Here is an 18,536-nt window from a genome sequence, read left to right as displayed (position 1 = left end):
TACGGCATATAAAAGTTTAAAAAGGACCTAAGAACAAAGCGAGTACAAATGTCAAGACTTGATGAATGATTCCTGAAATGGGTGAATGGACGCAAAATCCGGTTTGTATGTGCTGAGGGAAACCCAAACCATACATGAACACCAGTTAAAATGTTGGCCACACAGAAAGAAGACAAACAGAACCAAGTCTCTTCTCTAAGGCCATAACCTTATTATATTGCCCTCATAACAACCTCACGGCGTAAGGACAGCAGGTACGTTCATTAACAGCTAGACTGACGCCACACTTCGCAGCCGGCAGGGGTGGCAGGTCCAGCCCAGCACTCACCGGTTCGTACAGTTACATAATCGATACTCAGAACCTCGGGCTTTCTCCCGCCCCTGGGCTGGGCTCACGTGGCGGGCCTCGCGACCGGAAGCTGCCTCAAGCGAACCACGGCGGTTGGTGAATCAGGAACAGTTCCCGAGCTGGAGCAAGGGTGAGCGGTCACGGTGATGCTTACGTCAGAGCGCGGAGGGAACTAAAGACCCGCCGGCCTAGAGGGATTCGTCCACGCGGCTCTGCGGTCCCTCTGATTGGCCGGCAGGATGACGTAGCCCGTTTACAGTGGGCTCTGCGGCACTGGCAGTGTGCGTCAGCTCTGCGCAATCGAAGAGAGGAAAATGGGGCGTGCCTGACCGCCCAGGGGGCCCGCTGATTGGCTGGAGGGCGGCGGCGCCTAGCCCGGGCCGCCGGAGGAGGGCGGTGCCGTGGGCCTGGTCCGGGTTTACTGGCGACCGGCTTCAGTGAGATGATCATGGCAGCTCGGACAGGTCAAAGAGCCCTTAAAAAGGTGGTCTCGGGATGGCGTCCGAAGTCGGCGGCAGCCGCCAGAGCCCCGGCTCCAGCGCAGGTGCCTGCGAGGAATGTCAGGTAATGAACAACAGGGGCGCCGCAGCGAGGGTAATTTCTCCCTCCCCACGGCTTGCTGAGCAAGGGGACCCACGATATCTGCGGTGAGGCAGGCGGATCGGATGCGTTTCCGCGTCTGTGTAGACAAAGGGCCTACTGCCTTCGGCAAGTGACGAACTCAGGCCCCCTCGGCCGGAGGGTCGCCAGCCTGTCCAGGCCGCCCCGTCTTGTGTTCGTGGTTCCCAGCCCTCGCGAGAGGCGGTGAATCATTCCGCTCAGCGACTTGGAAGCCGCTGATGAAGCCACTGGATGGGAGGGGTGGGGTGCCTTTGCGCTCTTCCGGTCTCCTCCCCTACGGCTTACTGCTGCTGTTCTCCGGAAGTTCTAACTGCGGCGCAGGAGTTGGGGGTTGATGGACGTGGGGCTTTGTGGCCTGTCAGTGAGTCCCCTTTTGTTCCTCCAGAGTGTCCGGTGGCCAGAGGTGCTTTCCCCAGTTTCTGGTAGCGGTCTTTGCCCACCCCCGCCCCCACTTTGGTGCTAGCTAAACTAAACCGAAGTCGAAGTATGGGACTTGGATTTTTTTCCCCCTGCCTTTAAGGTAGCAGTCCTGTAACCTTGAGTCAGAGTCTGCCTTCGATTTTCCAGGTTGGTTCTTTTTTGGTAGGTAGTGGAAGAGGAGACCTGAAATTTTCCATATTTCCACCAGTTTCCTTTTATTAATGACACTTCAATAAATTATGCTCGAAAATTTAAAGATAACTTTTAAAATTAACTTAGTTGTAATCTGTACGGGATGGAGGGAGAAAGCACAAATCTGGTTGAGCTCCTTCCAGGACATTTAGAGTCAACGAATTTTTTAAAATATCAACAACCCAATGAACTCTAAATCCTGTTAGACATTTTTTGGTCGAAACTGAAATAAAATCATCTCATATCCTTCACCCTTGCTTTAGGAAATAGCTTTAAAAAGTTCCAAGCAGAACACTGTATCATACTTTAGAGCTGCTTGTATTGCTCTTATAAAATGCTGGCTGTTACGTTTGAGAAAAAAAAATTGCTTTAGTGATCAAATTAAGATTTAAATTTCAGTGTAAATATTTACTGTTTATGATAATGAAAAGGGAGATAATTTATGAGTTCATTGCAAGGCTGATTCTGGCCTTTATTATAATACAGTATTTAGGATGTAGCACTGGGCTTCCATGGTGGCTTAGAGGGTAAAGCGTCTGCCTGCAATGTGGGAGACCTTGGTTCGATCCCTGGGTTGGGAAGATCCCGTCGAGAAGGAAATAGTAACCCATTCTAGTATTCTTGCCTGGAGAATCCCACAGATGGAGGAGCCCGGTAGGCTACTGTCCACAGGGTCGCAAAGAGTTGGACACGACTGAGTGACTTCACTTCACTTCAGTTCACTGGAAGTTTAGTGACCAAAAGTCTGTCCTCCTTTTGTTCAGTTTTCATTCCATGGTTTAAACATGTGTATGGCTGTAAGGTTCTCATATTGTGGTTGAAGATATACTGTTCTTGATAAAGTATGAAGATGGATGTGCTGTCCAGGGCATTGTAACCGTAATATGCAAACTGATCAGAAAACTCCTATTGTGCTCAGTCCTGTCCGACTGTATGTGACCCCCATGGATTGTCACTTGGTCATTTTGCCTCCACCCACATAGCATGTTACATCTCACCTCCATCTCTAGTTCACTGTTGCCTTCTCTCTCATTCTGCTCTTTTTTGTACTAGTCATTGCTGTTCTGTCACTAAGTCATGTCCAACTCTTTGCAACCTCATGAACTGTAGCACGCCAGGCTCCTCTGTCCCCCACCGTCTCCTGAAGTTTGCTCACACTCATGTCCATTGAGTCAGTGATGCTATCTAACCATCTCATCCTCTGCTGCCCTCTTCTCTTTTTCGCAGTCAATCCCTTCCAGCATCAGGGTCTCTTCTAATAAGTTGGCTCTTCACATCAGGTGGCCAAAGCATTGGAGTTTCAGCTTTAGCATCAGTTCTTCCAGTGAATATTCAGTGTTTATTTCCTTTAGGATTGACTGGTTTGATCTCCTTACAGTCCACTCCTGATCTTCTTACTGAATAGCCCCAATTTCTTCAATCATTCTTTAACTCAGTTTTCTCTTCCAGCCACACTATGGGATGTCAGTGACCTTAAAGAAGTTTTATTTATACGTAAATCGTATTTTATATGAATCAAATTTTGTATACAACATGAGATTTCACCAGGCCACTCCCTTCTCTGTTAAAAAAAATAACTTAAAGACTTGATTTAATGAGATATTATTTTCTTAGGTGGAACACTTTAAGAGTATCTCATTGAGAATAAATCCCAAATTGCTTAGTCCTGATCAGTAGTCCCCAGCATGATCCAGCTCCAGCCTCTCTCTCACATTATTTCATTGTGCTCTCCCCCTGGCTTGCTATACTGCTGTTGCACTGTTAATCTTTTGAGAGTCTGGATGCTGCCAGGCTCTTTCCTTAGTACTTGGAGTGGGCTGTATCTACCTCTCCTCCTCCCATGTGCAGACAACACATTTGTGTGTATGAGAGAGAGATCTTATGTATGTGTACACACACATTATGTACATACATACCTATTTCACCCTTTACATGGCTGTTGTTGTTCAGCTGCGTCTGACTCTTGGCAATCCCATGGACTGCAGCACGCCAGGCTTCCCTGTCCTTTACCATCTCCCGGAGCTTGCTCAAACTCATGTCCGTTGAGTCAGTGATGCCATCCAACCATCTCATCCTCTGTCGTCCCCTTCTCCTCCTGCCCTCAATCTTTCGCGGCATCAGGGTCTTTTCCAATGAGTTGGCTCTTCGCATCAGGTGGCCGAAGTATTGGAGCTTCAGCATTAGTCCTTCCAATGAATATTCAGGGTTGATTTCCTTTATTATTGACTGGTTTGATCTCCTTGCAGTCCAATGAACTTTCAAGAGTCTTCTCCAGCACCACAGTTCAAAAGCATTAATTCTTCATTGCTCAACCGTTTTTATTTTCCAACTCTCACACCCGTACATGACTACAAAACCATAGCTTTGACTATACATACCTTTGTAGGCAAAGTAATGTCTCTGATTTTTAATAAGCTGTCTAGGTTTGTCATAGTTTTTCTTCCAAGGAGCAAGCATCTTTTAATTTTATGGTTGCAGTTACCACCCACAGAGATTTTTGAGCCCAAGAAAATAAAGTCTGTCACTGTTTCCATTGCTTCCCCATCTATTTGCCATGAAGTGGTGGGACCAGATGCCATTACCTTAGTTTTTTGAATGTTGAGTTTTAAGCCAGTTTTCACTGTCCTCTTTTACATTCATCAAGAGGCTCTTTAGTTCCTCTTCGCTTTCTGCTGTAAGGGTGGTATCTTCTGCATATCTGAAATTATTGACATTTCTCCCAGCAATCTTGATTCCAGCTTATGCTGCATGCAGCCCAGCATTTTGCATGATGTACTCTGCATATAAGCTAAATATATATACAGCTCCTTTATATATATATATATATACACACATATACATATACATATATATACACATACATACATATATATATACATACTCCTTTCCCAGTTTGGAACGAGTCTATTGTTCCATGTCTGGTTCTAACTTGCTTCTTGACTGGCATACAGGTTTCTCAGGAGGCAGATAAGGCGGTCAGGTATTCCAGCTCTTTAAGAATTTTCCACACTTTGTTGTTAACCTGCACAGCCGAAGGTTTTAGTGTAGTCAATGAAGCAGATGTTTCTCTGGAATTCTCTAGCTTTTTCTATGATTCACCAGATGTTGGGAATTTGATCTCTTGTTCTTCTGCCTTTTCTAAATCCAGCTTATACATCCGAAGTTCTCAATTCACATACTATTGAAGCCTAGCTTGAAGAATTTTGAGCCTTACTTTGCTAGCACGTGAAATGAGTGCAACTGTGCAGTAGTTGGAATGTTCTTTGACATTTCCCTTCTTTAGAATTGGGATGAAAACTGACCTTTTCCAGTCCTGTGGCCACTACTGAGTTTTCCAAATTTGCTGACATATTGAGTGCAGCACTTTAACAGGATCATCTTTTAGGGTTTGAAATAGCTCAGCTGGAATAACTCCTCCTTACCCATATGTCTCAGCTGAAATACAACCTTGGAGGACTTCCTGGATCACCCTATCAAAAGGAGGTCCTAATTACATGTCCCCACACTCATTTCTATTTTCGTGACTTATTTAATCCTCAACTAGAATGTAATCTTTATATTTGTTTTATTCACCATTATGTCCCTAGAGCCTGGCACAGTATAGTAGCTCAGTAAATATGTGAACTAATGCACAGATAGTGGTGTATAATAGCTATTCGATAATCTTAACTAGTGTAAAGGCTAAAAATAGGTGAACAAGAGCATATCAGTCATCTGTATTACGAAGTACCCTAAACAGTTAACATTCTAATTACCTTGACATATGTTTTTACATATACACATAGAAATGGAGATTGGAAGGTAAAAGATCAATTGCGCAATAGGTCTGGCAGACCTGCCACAGACACAGTGAAGAGAGGGACCTGATTTCAGATCTCATAGAGTAGATCAAGAATTGAGGAAACCCCTGTGGATGCAGCTGGGAAAACAAGGTAGGTGAGTTAAAAATTGGACAATGAATATTCTCCCACCCTAGGGCAGGAATATGTTGTTAACACAGGTCTGCAGACTAAAAGCCAACTCTGAGAGATTTTGTGCCTGAAGGCTCCAACCCTAACTGTAACCTGGTGTTTTTAGTTTTCTTTATGGTGCTCAAGCAGCTTATTTTTTGCATGTGTAATTTTTTCGGGAATATTCTAAGGTAGCAAACACCTTCTGAAGTATGATTGTTATTTAACCGTCTCTAATTTGTTTCCTCTTAATTGTCAGTGTTACTCAATCAGGTAATTTTTGTCTTTTCAGTTATTTAGCTTCCTGTGGTATACTGATGAGCAGAACTCTTCCACTACATACCTCAGTTTTGCCTAAGAAGATACATGCAAGAACCTTCTTCAGAATTGCTGCACCATTAATAAACAAAAGAAAAGAATATTCAGAAAGGAGAATTATAGGGTTTGTATATAGTAATAGGTCTACTAAAAGAGCATGTTCACAATGTTCTTTAGAATATTGTGCCTCTTTTTTTCTAGATTCGTTTCTTACAGACCAAGCTCTGATTTTCTCACCCTTGCTATTTTATAAATATTGGTTGAATGAATATAATCATACGGTAACTTTATAGGACAGGTTTAAATCTTGACATTTAAAGAAAATAAACTGTTTATGTCCTGCATTTTTGTACACGGTTCTTTTTTATAGTGGCATCATTACTGATATGTTGGGCCAGATATGTTTATATAGCTCCCTCACCTGCACACATACACACACACATAGGTAAGTATATGTAAACATGCTAAGAGGCCCCTGCCATCCAGAGCAGAGGTAGGTAGACTTTTTCTGTAAAGGGCCGATTGGTAAATAGGTTTGTGGGCCGTACTGTCTCTGTTGCAACTACTCAACACTGTCAGTGTAGCCCAGAACTAACCACGGACAATGTGTAATAAATGGGCATGGTTGTGTTCCAATAAAACTGTTTACGGAGTCAGGCAAGAACCCAGGCTCCGTCCCACTTGGTACTTTTGTAACTCCTTATCCTTCAGGATCTCTTAAAAAGATACACCTGATGTTTAATCATGTTAGTCCTGGAAGTGACACACAGTGCTTACTCTTAGATATTATTGGCAAGAGTAGTCATGCGACAGCTGTTTAATTTGTAGCCTACTGGTGTTCAGCAATAATGCCACGTAAAGCAAGCCCTAATACTTGGATAGGTAGACGTCTTGACCCCAGCTGGTGTCTTATAAAACAGAAATGGCAACAAAAAGATGAGATATCAGATAGTGAATTGGTTTGCTTTACTTTTGAATTACTAATAATATCTCCCTTTGACTGTGAACTTGTCATTTGACAGGCCTGCTGGGTGCTCTATATTGTTTCTTTTAAGTCTCTCAATAATCATGTGATCTAGGTATTTTTCCCATTGTAAAGATGAAGAAACTGAAGCTGAGAAATTATGTTGTGTCGTGACTCCAAAGCTTATTTTTCCCACTATATTTATTTATTCTTTCTTGCTTCCTTATTCTTTCTGGTGCTAAAATTATTTTTATTACAAATTGGTCTTATCTAATGATCACCTTCCCCCATATATTGTTTGACGTAAACACATAGTAATAGCTGCCATTTATGAAGTGCTTAGTAAGCATTGTGCTTTATGCCAGAACTCTTACCTTTAACCCTTAAAATAACTCTGTAGAGGTATTTTTCAATTATGGATGAAGAAAATTGAGAGGTTAAGCAACCTAGTCAGGGTCACATGAAACTACTATGTTTTAGAAATGATATTTGAACACAGTATACTTTTATGCAAATAGCTTCCAGGCTACCGGGTCTCATATATCTTCATGGGATTTATATTGGCATTTATTTCCAAGTGTCTAAGAACATGGGGAGAGAAGAGTAGGTTTGTTTAGTCTTTCCTCTGTGGGCCTCATTTCATGATCATAAAGATTAATTTAAACATACATAAACACTCATTCTGTCATATTCCAAACACACCCTTTTAAAATTTAGAATGTGGTTATTTACTGCAGCATTTTGAGATGAATTCTACTTTAGCAGTGTTGACTCTATAACCAAGAATGAAGAAAAAAAAAAAAAACCAAGAATGATACGTGTCTGGTTTTCATTGTCCGGTTGTCTTTATATGTATCCACAGTGTGGGTTTGTTTTTTCATTTAAACCCTGATGTGTGGTTTCCCTGGTGGCTCAGAGGTTAAAGCGTCTGCCTGCAATGCGGGAGACCTGGGTTCGATCCCTGGATCGGGAAGATCCCTTGGAGAAGGAAATGGCAACCCACTCCAGTATTCTTGCCTGGAGAATCCCATGGACAGAGGAGCCTGGCGGGCTACAGTCCCCGGGGTCGCAGAGTTGGACATGACTGAGCGACTTCACTTCACTTCATGTGATACCTTACTGTAAACCCTGATGTGTCTTTGTTGAATTTATTTCTAGGTATTTTGCATTTGTATGCTACTGTTTTCTGCTTGTTAGTATAGAAACAGTATTAGTTTTTATATATTTCTTAACAGGCTACCTAACTGAATTCTTGATTGATTGATTTTTGATTTGATAGTCATATCACCTGCCAGTTTATAATTTTGCCTAATTATTTTCCACCCATGTGCCCATATTTCATGCTCTGATTTAATTTCTTTGACATTTTAGAACAATGTCAAATGACAGTAATGAAAGCATCATTGGCTTCTTTCTTTCTTTTTTTTTTATTGGCTTCTTTCTAATGCTAATAGTAATGCTTCTTATATTTTACCATCTGTGAAGGGACTCGTACAATGATTTTGTTTTGGCTAAATAATATGGTTATAATAATTCTTAGTACTGAACCATCCATACTATGTATGTACTATGGATGGTTCATCCATACATCCTTAGATGAGTTGTATTTGATTGTTTTATTTTTTTAATATATTATTGGGATTATATTTGCTGGTATTTTACCTAGAAGTTTTGCTTCAGTACTCACAGGTAATACGGGTTTATAGATTTTGTTTTTTATGTTCTTTGTGAAGTTTGGGTTGGCAGGATGTTATACTGGCTCATAAAGAGTGAGAAGTTCCCTTTTTTTATGTTATAGAATTGATTTTTTTTCTTAATTACAAAATGTTTGCATACTTGTATAAACACTTAACAATTTAGAAGTATATATACTAGAACGAAAAGAAAAAACAAAAGAAGAAAATAGAAAAAAGAATTTAAAAAAGACAGAAAAAAAGAAAAAATAGAAATATATATATTAAAGAGTTAGTCTGTTTTTAATCCTACTCTTTTTTCCTGAATTAACAACTGGTAATTGTTTAATTTGTATCCTTTTAGGACTTTTAAAATATATTTTCATTACAGACAGTCTATTAACATAATTATTTTCAGAAAAAGCAAATATCAAATGTTTAAAATTGAGGAATTACAGTATACACTTATAATATTTCTCAAATGGATAATAAAATTGTATATAAAGCAGACAAGATATATTCAATTTTATTATCTATTTAAGAAATATTGTAAGTGTATAGTGTATTTCCTCGATTATTAAACACTTGATATTTGTGCCTTTTTTCATGTAACAATATATTTTAAACCTCTTTGCTCTAAAGTATATGGTTGACCCTTGAAAGATGGAGGGTTTGGGAGTACAGACCCCCCACGCAGTTAAAAAAAAAAAAAGCATACTACTATTTCTGTTTCAAAATGAGGAATTGATAAATGATTTATCCACAGGCAGGGAGCTGAAACAGTTTGTATAAAATCAAGACTCAAACCTTAGTTTATTTGATTCCACATATTGTGACTTCTAATTGAACACAAACTTTCCCCCACATTTAGTTTAAAAATCTGTAAAACAAAAATACAAATACAATATTTATTAAAAAAATTCTTATGTAAGTAGACCCACACAGGGCAAAGCTGTGTTGTTCAAGGGTGAACTGTATATTTGATCTTAATCCTTTTAGATAACTGATGAATTCCACAGTATGAATGTACCATAATTCATCAGCCATTTATTATAAAGCAGTATTAATGTGTGTGCCAAGTGACTTCTTGCCTCATACACAGTAAGGTTTATTATTTATTCAGTTTAAAGCAGGGGTCCCCAACCTCTGGGGTCTAATACCTGATGATTTGAGGTGGAACTGATGCAATAATAACAGCAATAAAGTATCCAATAAATGTTGTGTACTTGACTCGTCCTGAAACCATCCTCTCTTCCCCATTCTATGGAAAAATTGTCTTTCACAAAACTAGCCCCTGGTGCCAAGGTCGGGGACCGCTGATTTAAAGTGTGTATGCACTGTCTAAATAGGTGCAGTTAACACCTTTCCTTTTTTTTTAAGTTATTCTATGCAGGAAATGTATGACGTAGTATCTGGAATGGAGGATTACAAGCATTTTGTTCCTTGGTGTAAAAAATCAGATATAATATCGAGGAGATCTGGATACTGCAAAACACGATTGGAAATTGGGTTTCCACCTGTACTGGAGCGTTACACGTCAGTAGTGACCTTGGTGAAACCTCATTTGGTGAAGGTAATGTTTTTGTTTTTTGTTGTTTTTGAATATTCCTCAACTAGTGATATATTAAAAGGATTCATGTATAATAGCTTAAGAAGATTTCCCTAAACTAATAGGAGGAAGAAAAAAAAAAAACTGTTATCACTTAAGTTGTGTTATTTTATACAATATTAGCATTATTCTTTCCAAATAGAACTTTAACTAGAACATGGAAATGAGAAGCTTTTTCTTTTGTCCTTCTGTTGAGAACTGCTGACCTCTAGGAAAGATTCAGCCACACAAGTGAGAAATGTTTTAATTTAATATTGATACTTGTGCTTTTTTTTTAAGTTAAGGCAGGGAAAGTGGTGAGAGGATGAAGAAAGATAGAAAAGATATAAATGTGGAGCATATAAACATTGTTGAAGTCATCCTGCCATGTACCAGGTACTGAAATGCCAGGTACTGTTGCATGCATTGTATTAATCATCTTACCCTTCTCAGAGAAGGGTACACATACAGAAAAGGTCCTCAGACTTCAACACATGAAAAAGGTGAATTCCAGAGTTACATTATCATTTATTTTGACTTCCTAGAGTGCGGTGAACAAAGGCTTTCAGAGCTTGGATTGTGTGGTTCTGTGCCCACTTGATTTAGTAGTGGTATCATTTCTTGGTTATTGGCCAGAGTTAAGTGCCTTTTTCACCTCCTTGTCAGTCATTGAGGACATGCAGCTCTCATACCAGAAAGAATATACTGTCCAGTGAAGCTAAGACATGGGAGTCCACCCTAGTCCCACTGTCAAAACATCAACTCCACTTAAAAGTCTGTGCCCCATTCTGAGACTTTACCGTTATTATAACTGTTTTCACCTGTTTGCCTCATAGTTTTGAAGTTTTTACCTACTATAGTGCATTGCCTCTCTTATAGTAGCTAATGTATTAAGCTCTATAGTGCTTTACTTGAATTGTTTAATCTTCACAACAGCCCTTTGAGATGCAGATTTTATTATCCTCCATCATCGTATAGTTTAGTATGCTAAGACTTAGAAGAGTTAGATAGCTTGCCTAGGGTTACACAGCCAAGACTCTAGTCTGTCTGACAACAGTGACTATAAATCTTACAATTGAGTCCCCTGACCTCAATCTCTTACCATTCAGATTCTTATAACTTTGATCTTAACATATCCTGCATCTAACTAAAGAACTCTAAAACCGTATCATTTTCTCCCCCTGGCTTTCTTCCTTTCCCTGACTTCCGTGAATGTACCATACTTATTCCACAGCCCTGTGCCTTTGCATGTTGCTCCCTCTTCTATCTGTAATGAACTTGATTCCTTGCTTGTTAATCCTTCAGATCCCAGCCTGCTTTCGTCCTTTCCTTTCGTGCGGCTAGTCTGCTGTACCTCGGTGATTCCTCTAGGCTTTGCATGTGCTTGATTTATTTCTCTTACCACTCTTGTATGACTTCTTTCTTCCTTTGGATTTCTGCTTGACAGAATCGAGCTACTTAAGGGAATGGGAGATCTTCTTTCTCATCTCTGAATCCTCAGTCATGAGGGCTTTTGTTTATGAAGTTCTCACTGCTGTGTTCCTGTGTTCCTGTATGTCCAGATGTTCATAGTAATTTCAGTAACCTTCAGCACTGCCAAGGAGGCAGGAAGCTTTTTTTTAAATTATAATAGTATGTATTATATATTACTATCTTAATTTTAGGAGGCTTAGAGAAATTAAGAGCCCACACAAATTTATACTGTGTATGTGTGATTCCAAAATTATTTTTCCATTAAAATAAACTGCCTCACTTAATGTGCTAGTTTATTATTAAAGGGCTTCCCAGGGGGCACTAGTGGTAAAGAACCCCCTGCCAATGCAGGAGACAGAAGATTCCCAGGCCAGGGTTCAATTCCTAGGTCAGGAAAATCCCCTGGAGGGGAAATGGCAACCATCTCCATTACTTTTGCCTAGAGAATCCCATGGACAGAGGAGCCTGCAGACCACAGTCCGTGAGGTTGCAAAGAGTTGGACATGACTGAAGCAACTTAGCATATTAGGCAGCATTTGAGGGTTGTTCTGGAGACCAAGGTACACACAAATTCATACTGTGTATGTCTGATTCCCAGATTATTTTTCCATTAAAATAAGCTGCCTCACTTAATGTGCTAATATTTAAAGACATATTTGAGAATAAAACACAGCTGTGTTCAGCTTTTAATTTTCCCTGGGCTCAGGTTCTAGATCTTAGTACCTAATACACATATGTGACATACAATAAAAATTAGAACCAATAAAGCAACGAAAGCTATGTGACATTTTTTATTAGCTGTCCCAGATGTGCCTGTGACTTAACATGTCAGTGATTCTACATGCATCATGTAGATTCATCAGTCTGTAATGGCCAGAAGCCTACTTGCTGTGTTCAGTATCTCTGTTAGGAATGAGCTCATTGGCAGTATTGTCCCTATCAAAACATACCAGTGAAAATCTGTGGGTGCTTGGGCTAGGTTACTGATACAAGTACAGCACTGCCACATTTTGCTAAAAAATAGTCAGAGGAAGGTGCTGTATTGTAGTGATTATTCCCAACAGCTGCTTCTCCCTTACTATTAGATTTCTTATAAGCTTCATACATGATTGTAAGGAAGGATGGAAAGCTTTACCTTAAAGTTGGGTAACTGAAAAAGTTGTAAAAAGTTAGAAATAAAAGTAAACGGAGTGCTTGCTTCAGCAGCACATATACTCAATTTGAAACAATATAAAGAAGGTCCCTGCACAAGGATGAATGCAAGTTCACGAACCATTCCATATTTTGGGGAGCTCGCTGTAGCACTCTGTGACCACCTAGGGGGGTGGGGAATTGGAGGGAAGTTCAGAGGGAGAGGAAGTATGTGTACTTTTGGCTCATTCACATTGTTGAATGGCAGAAGCAACACATTATTGTAAAGCAATTATCCTCCCGTTAAAAACAAGAGAGGGTCGTCCCTGGTGGCCCAGTGTTGGAACCCCACTTTTCCACTGCAGGGAGCACAGGTTTGATCCCTGATGTGGGACAAAAGATGCTACAAACCACAAGGCACAGCCAAAAAAAAAAAGTAAATAGAGTTGGATAACTGAAATAATATTTTATTGGATTTTTGATGGTTTTAAAAATTAGATGTTCATTATTGAACCAAATATAAAGCCAAATGCTTTGGGGAAAAAAATTTTTTTTTTTAATAAGAACTGGATTTATTTAGAAGAAACTTCACAGAGTGTGGGCCATCTCAGAAGGCAAGAAGCCTTGAAGAGATTTTTTTACTTTAATGACTGTTACTTTTCATGTCTAAATAAGTTTTAAAACTTTCACTGGTTTCCATATTAAAAGTTAAAAAAAATTTTTTATAATGTGAATAGAGCATTTCTTTTTAAATGCTTTTTAGTATGGGTGCAGTTTATAATGATTCTACAGTGGTGAAAGTGAAAGTCGCTCAGTTGTGTCCGACTCTTTGCAACCCCATGGACTATACAGTCCGTGGAATTCTCCAGGCCAGAATACTGGAGTGGGTAGCCTTTACCTTCTCCAGGGGTTCTTCCCCACTCAGGGATCGAACTCAGGTCTCTCTCATTGCAGGCAGGTTCGTTACCAGCTGAGCCACCTGGAAGCCCAAGACTTTGAAACGAGTTAAAAAATAGCCTGCTTTTGAGGGAACATAGCATATATATTCTTGAGGTCAGTTGTCTACTAGTATAATAAGGCCCAGATGGCATCTTAGGATAGTAAATAAAGAAGTTGAACTTCATTCAAGGTCATAACCAGTTCTGATAGTGTTTTAGTAACTGTGGTCCTGGCCACCTTTTTTCACACTGTGGAAGGCAACTCTCGGATGGGTCTCAACCGGCATTTTTTAATGATAGAGAATGGGATGTGTCAGATTGCACTGCACATAGTATCAATGTATTATGTTTCAGTGTACACACATCTGTGAAATAAGGAGCACTGAAGAGATGAGAGGTCAGAAAGCAATGAGTCAGGACTAGACTTATAAGATAACTAGAACCATAGAGGCCCCTATAAAGACTAGTGAGTTAGAGAAAGACTAAATGTGATTGATAAGGAAGATCTTTGGGCAGGCAAGAGTTACAGAATTGTTCTACGGATCTATGCCAGATTCCTTACAAGTATTAAATTTAGCCATCTCATAATGATGGTAAAAAATAGGCATTATGCTCATTTTAAAAGTTAAGGAAATACAGGGAATTAGCTTGTTCAGGATCACTAATAAGTGGCAGAGCTGGAAGTAAACTTCCAGATAGTAACTCCCTGTTTTGTTATGGGGGGAGAACTCTGAAGTAGCAGTGGGTGACAATGGAAGAGAGAACCGGCAGTAATCTTGGGAATCCCAGGAGGAAGGAAAACGGCTTATGTCAGCAAGAGATCTCTTCCTAGTACCGAGCTAAAGAGATCTTTTTGTCACCTGTGGTCTAATCTATAAAAATACTTCGTTTCAACTAAAGCATCCTCAATTGTAGATTCTGGACAATCCAACTGGTATTTTACTGTTTTTTGTTTGGTTTGGTTTTGTTTCATTTTGTTCTAGGCATCCTGTACTGATGGGAAGCTCTTCAAACATTTGGAGACTGCTTGGCGTTTCAGCCCAGGTCTTCCTGGCTACCCAAGAACTTGTACTTTGGATTTTTCAGTAAGTCTCGAATAAAGCTCTCTGTTTGTTCCAAATATCAGATAAAGTTGGTAAAGAAGGAGTAGTTCATCTTTATTAGAACCCAGATGCTATAATTAGTAAACTGCATGCATAGAAATTGGGCTTCCCAGGTGGCTCAGTGGCAAAGAATCCGCCTGCCAATGCAGGAGACGCTGGAGATTCAGGTTCACTCTCTGGGTCAGGAAGATCCCCTGGGGTAGGAAATGGCAATTCACTCCAGTATTCTTGACTGGAAAACCCCTTGACAGAGGAGCCTGGCGGACCCCAGTCCATGGGGATGGAAAGAGTTGGACACAATTGAGCGACTGAGCGCGCGCATGCACACACACACATGCTTATGCATAGCAATTACTATAAGACTTTTTTTTAATCTCAGATTTCTGAGTATTGAATATCTCTTTCTGCACTGACTTTTTTTTTTAGGGCACTAATTTTATAAGACAGAATGCTAGGGGAAATTCCCTGGCAGTCCAGTGGTTAGGACTCTACACTTCCACTGCAGGGGACACTGGTTCAATCCCTGGCCGGGGGCTAAGATCCCTCAGGCCGCCTGGCACAGCCAAAAAAAAGGAAAGAATGCTAATGACCTTTTCTCTTTTTCTCTCTTTCCTGAAACCTTGAATGCCTTCTCTATTTTCTAGTTTTTACAAGTCCATAGATTATAAGACACATGTCTTACCTACTACCAGCTTAGTAACAGTGTAACACCAAATGAAATCTGTACATTGATCTTTCATCTTATGAGTTGCAGAAATAAAATGCAAAGGAAAAATATATTTTTAAATTTAAGCACTATGGTATTGGTATTTTCTTGTTCATATCACCTTAGCTATAGAAAACTTAAAGTCACTTGTCTGACTTTTTATTTATATGAGTTGATTCCTGTATTTGCACCTCAGGCTTACATTTTAAAATATAATTTTGAGTTAATTACTGTATGCTGGTCTCAGCTCTTAGGTTGCTTTCATTTTCATTTCATAATTTTTTCATAAAAATTAGTGGACAGTAATGGAACACTTGGGGAAATTTGAATGAAACCTCTATAGATTAGATAATAGCATTATTATCTAGTAATGTTAGCTGTCTGTTAATCTCCTGGTTTTAATTGCACTGTGGTTATATAAAACCTGAAATCTAAGTGGTGGGTATATGAGAGATCTTAGTAGTATTATTGCAACTTTTTAATAAGCCAAATTATTTTAAAATTAAAACTTTTAAAAGTTAGTGGATATTTCATCCTTAAGGCATTATTTCTCAAACTGATTGCTTTGAATTCAGTCTTAAGGGGATATAAATGAAATTTAAATCCTTGTCTACTTTAAGATTGAAGCACCTTTGCCATCTAGTTTGTAGCTTAACCTCACCTTTCTGATATTAACTTGTGGGAATAACCTATCAGAGGGATCACTTCCCTTCCTTACTTCCTTTTGGGAAGTCGTGCCCGACTCTTTGTGACCCCCCAGGAACTGTCGCCTGCCAGGCTCCTCTGTCCATGGAATTCTCCAGGCAGGAACACTAGAGTGGGTAGCTGTTCCCTTCTCCAGGGGATCTTCCCAACCTAGGGATCGAATCCAGGTCTTCCTCATTGCAGGTGGATTCTTTACCAGCTGAGCTACCATTTCTTTTTGGGAAGGAAGGTAGCTGTTAAAGGGACACACTAATAAGAAGCCAAAGTGATAAATATATTCACTTAGCAAAGCTTTTTTTCCAGTTTTTTTTAACTTAATACAGTCAAGCTCTTTGCCGTAAAGTGAGATCCATTGACTTTGTTTTGTGCTTGCTGCAGTAAACAAGTCTCCCTCTTAGCGATGTTAAAAATCTCATCTAGATGTAGGCCCATGGTGCTCTGCCTTAGGTATTGGGCCAGTGAGCCCATTTCACTGTGCAAACACATTACCCTAAGTAGAGATTTAGTGAAAGAAAGGTCTTTCTAAAATAGTTATTAACATTTTCCTACAGATTTCTTTTGAATTTCGCTCACTTCTACACTCTCAGCTTGCCACATTGTTTTTCGATGAAGTTGTAAAGCAGATGGTGACTGCCTTTGAAAGAAGAGCGTGTAAGCTGTATGGTCCAGAAACAAACATACCTCGGGAATTGATGCTTCATGAAGTTCATCACACATAAAGAAAAAAGGAAATGGTCACCTACTCGTATCTATTCACTTTTAGGAAGTGCTTTCATCATTTGCTTTCAGACGTCAGAAAGCATTTGTCAAACCCAGCTTTGATTATAAACCCATACCGTTGAAAATTTGCACTTGAAATATGGAACCACATGTACATAGAATTCAATCAAGTATAATTCAGAGTAGTATGTATATTAGCATATTTACAATAATAGGATGTCATCACTGTTGCTGGGATACTGATATCACTCTTCTGAGCAGAAATTGAAACTGTAAATTTAAACTCTTTAATTATTACCTCACCTGAAAGAGGTTGGTTGAGATACTGATGCAGTGTGTACTATATTAACCATATCACATTTAAGTTATTAATTTCAGACTATTTATAACTTATTGTCTTAGGGCCTGCCTCATGGCTTAGGGTATTTGAATAATCATCAGATATTTAAAGTAAAAACTTTGACTTAAAAATACTGTTAATGAAGGTTCCCTGGCACTTTTCTTATTTTTAAATTGTTCCTATGGATAGTAGTAGATAATTCAGTATTATACTAAGGTTAGCTTTCAGATAAACAATTATTTTTTATTTTTATTTTTTGGTGAGTGGTCCAGAGAGTTCTTTTTGGTCCAGAGTTTTAAACTACTTTTCTCATAGTTTGCAACCCTCTCGCTGATACTCTGCTGTGTCAGTAATGCTGAATCTGTGTCAAATTTTGTCTACAGCAGTGGGCAACAGATCAAGATAAATTGGTTGATGTGTCTGCAGCACCATGCATCCTTATTTTCTATTTATTCTGTGTGTTCACTTTAGATAATGTATTTCAAACTGATATTTTTGTAAACAAATCAACATAAGGACTGAAGTGGTAACTTAATAAAGTTAATTTGTTTATTTTTTGTACAGTTATTTTGGTTATTGAAATGTCTCAGAATACTTTAACAAAAACAAATCTGGGCAAAATTCAGTCTTCCTTTAATCAGTGTGAATCCCCTTCCCTTCCTTCATCCCCTGCCCAGCAACTCTTCTGCATTAATCATCCTTTGTTTCCTCAGCTCAGCCAAGGACTTCACGGGTTAGGTCCCTCTGTGAATGCGTGTTTGCAGTGATCTGTTTTGAGTGGCTGCTCTCTGCCATGTGGTAGGTATACTGTAGTCAAGGATTCATACAGTCCACTCACATGGAGCTTGGTTTGTGCCTTCACACAGGTAAAGTAAGTTTCCACTTACAAATGAGGTGTCTTCCCAGGGCATAAGTAGTTTTTATAATTATGTACCTTTTGGGACTTCGTTGGCGGTCCAGTAGTTAAAACTGCAAGCTTTCACTGCAGGGAGCTTGGGTTCAATCTCTGGTCAAGGAACTAAAATCCCGCATGCCACATTTTTTTTTTTTAAATCATGTACCTTTTAAATGAGAAAAATATTTTTTGTGTTTTTTTTTAAGTGACAAAGATAAGACCTAGATAGTTTTTTTCCTGGTACAGTACTACTCTGTTTATGGAAAAAAGAACCTGTACTTTACTACTATTCTTACAAATGCCATAAGTCCGTTCTTAGGTTCAGAATCTAACTTAGTAGTTGGACATAACTGGCTGGTATTATGATAGTATGTAGGTTATATTTTAGTGAGGGAACCCAGGAATACCCAAATATTGCCTTGATTTAGCCATCCCTTTGACCCATGAGGT

The 18,536-nt window shown here is 39.4% G+C and overlaps 1 protein-coding gene and 1 pseudogene across 1 annotated transcript; both read left to right on the top strand.

The window, feature by feature from the left end:
• The first annotated feature begins 715 nt into the window (after nucleotides 1–715).
• On the top strand, nucleotides 716–17,758 carry COQ10B (coenzyme Q10B). The gene is made up of 5 exons (XM_065930902.1): nucleotides 716–913; nucleotides 5,825–5,974; nucleotides 9,868–10,060; nucleotides 14,601–14,702; nucleotides 16,683–17,758. The coding sequence occupies exons 1-5, from the start codon at nucleotides 792–794 to the stop codon at nucleotides 16,848–16,850; spliced, it is 735 nt and encodes a 244-aa protein (XP_065786974.1). The 5' UTR covers nucleotides 716–791; the 3' UTR covers nucleotides 16,851–17,758.
• Nucleotides 12,739–12,835, top strand: LOC136165744 (U6 spliceosomal RNA; annotated as a pseudogene).
• Nucleotides 17,759–18,536: the final 778 nt, after the last annotated feature.

This window comes from Muntiacus reevesi, chromosome 3 (genome assembly GCF_963930625.1).
Source record: "Muntiacus reevesi chromosome 3, mMunRee1.1, whole genome shotgun sequence".
NCBI lineage: Eukaryota > Metazoa > Chordata > Mammalia > Artiodactyla > Cervidae > Muntiacus > Muntiacus reevesi.
This window is presented reverse-complemented; position numbering and strand designations above follow the sequence as displayed.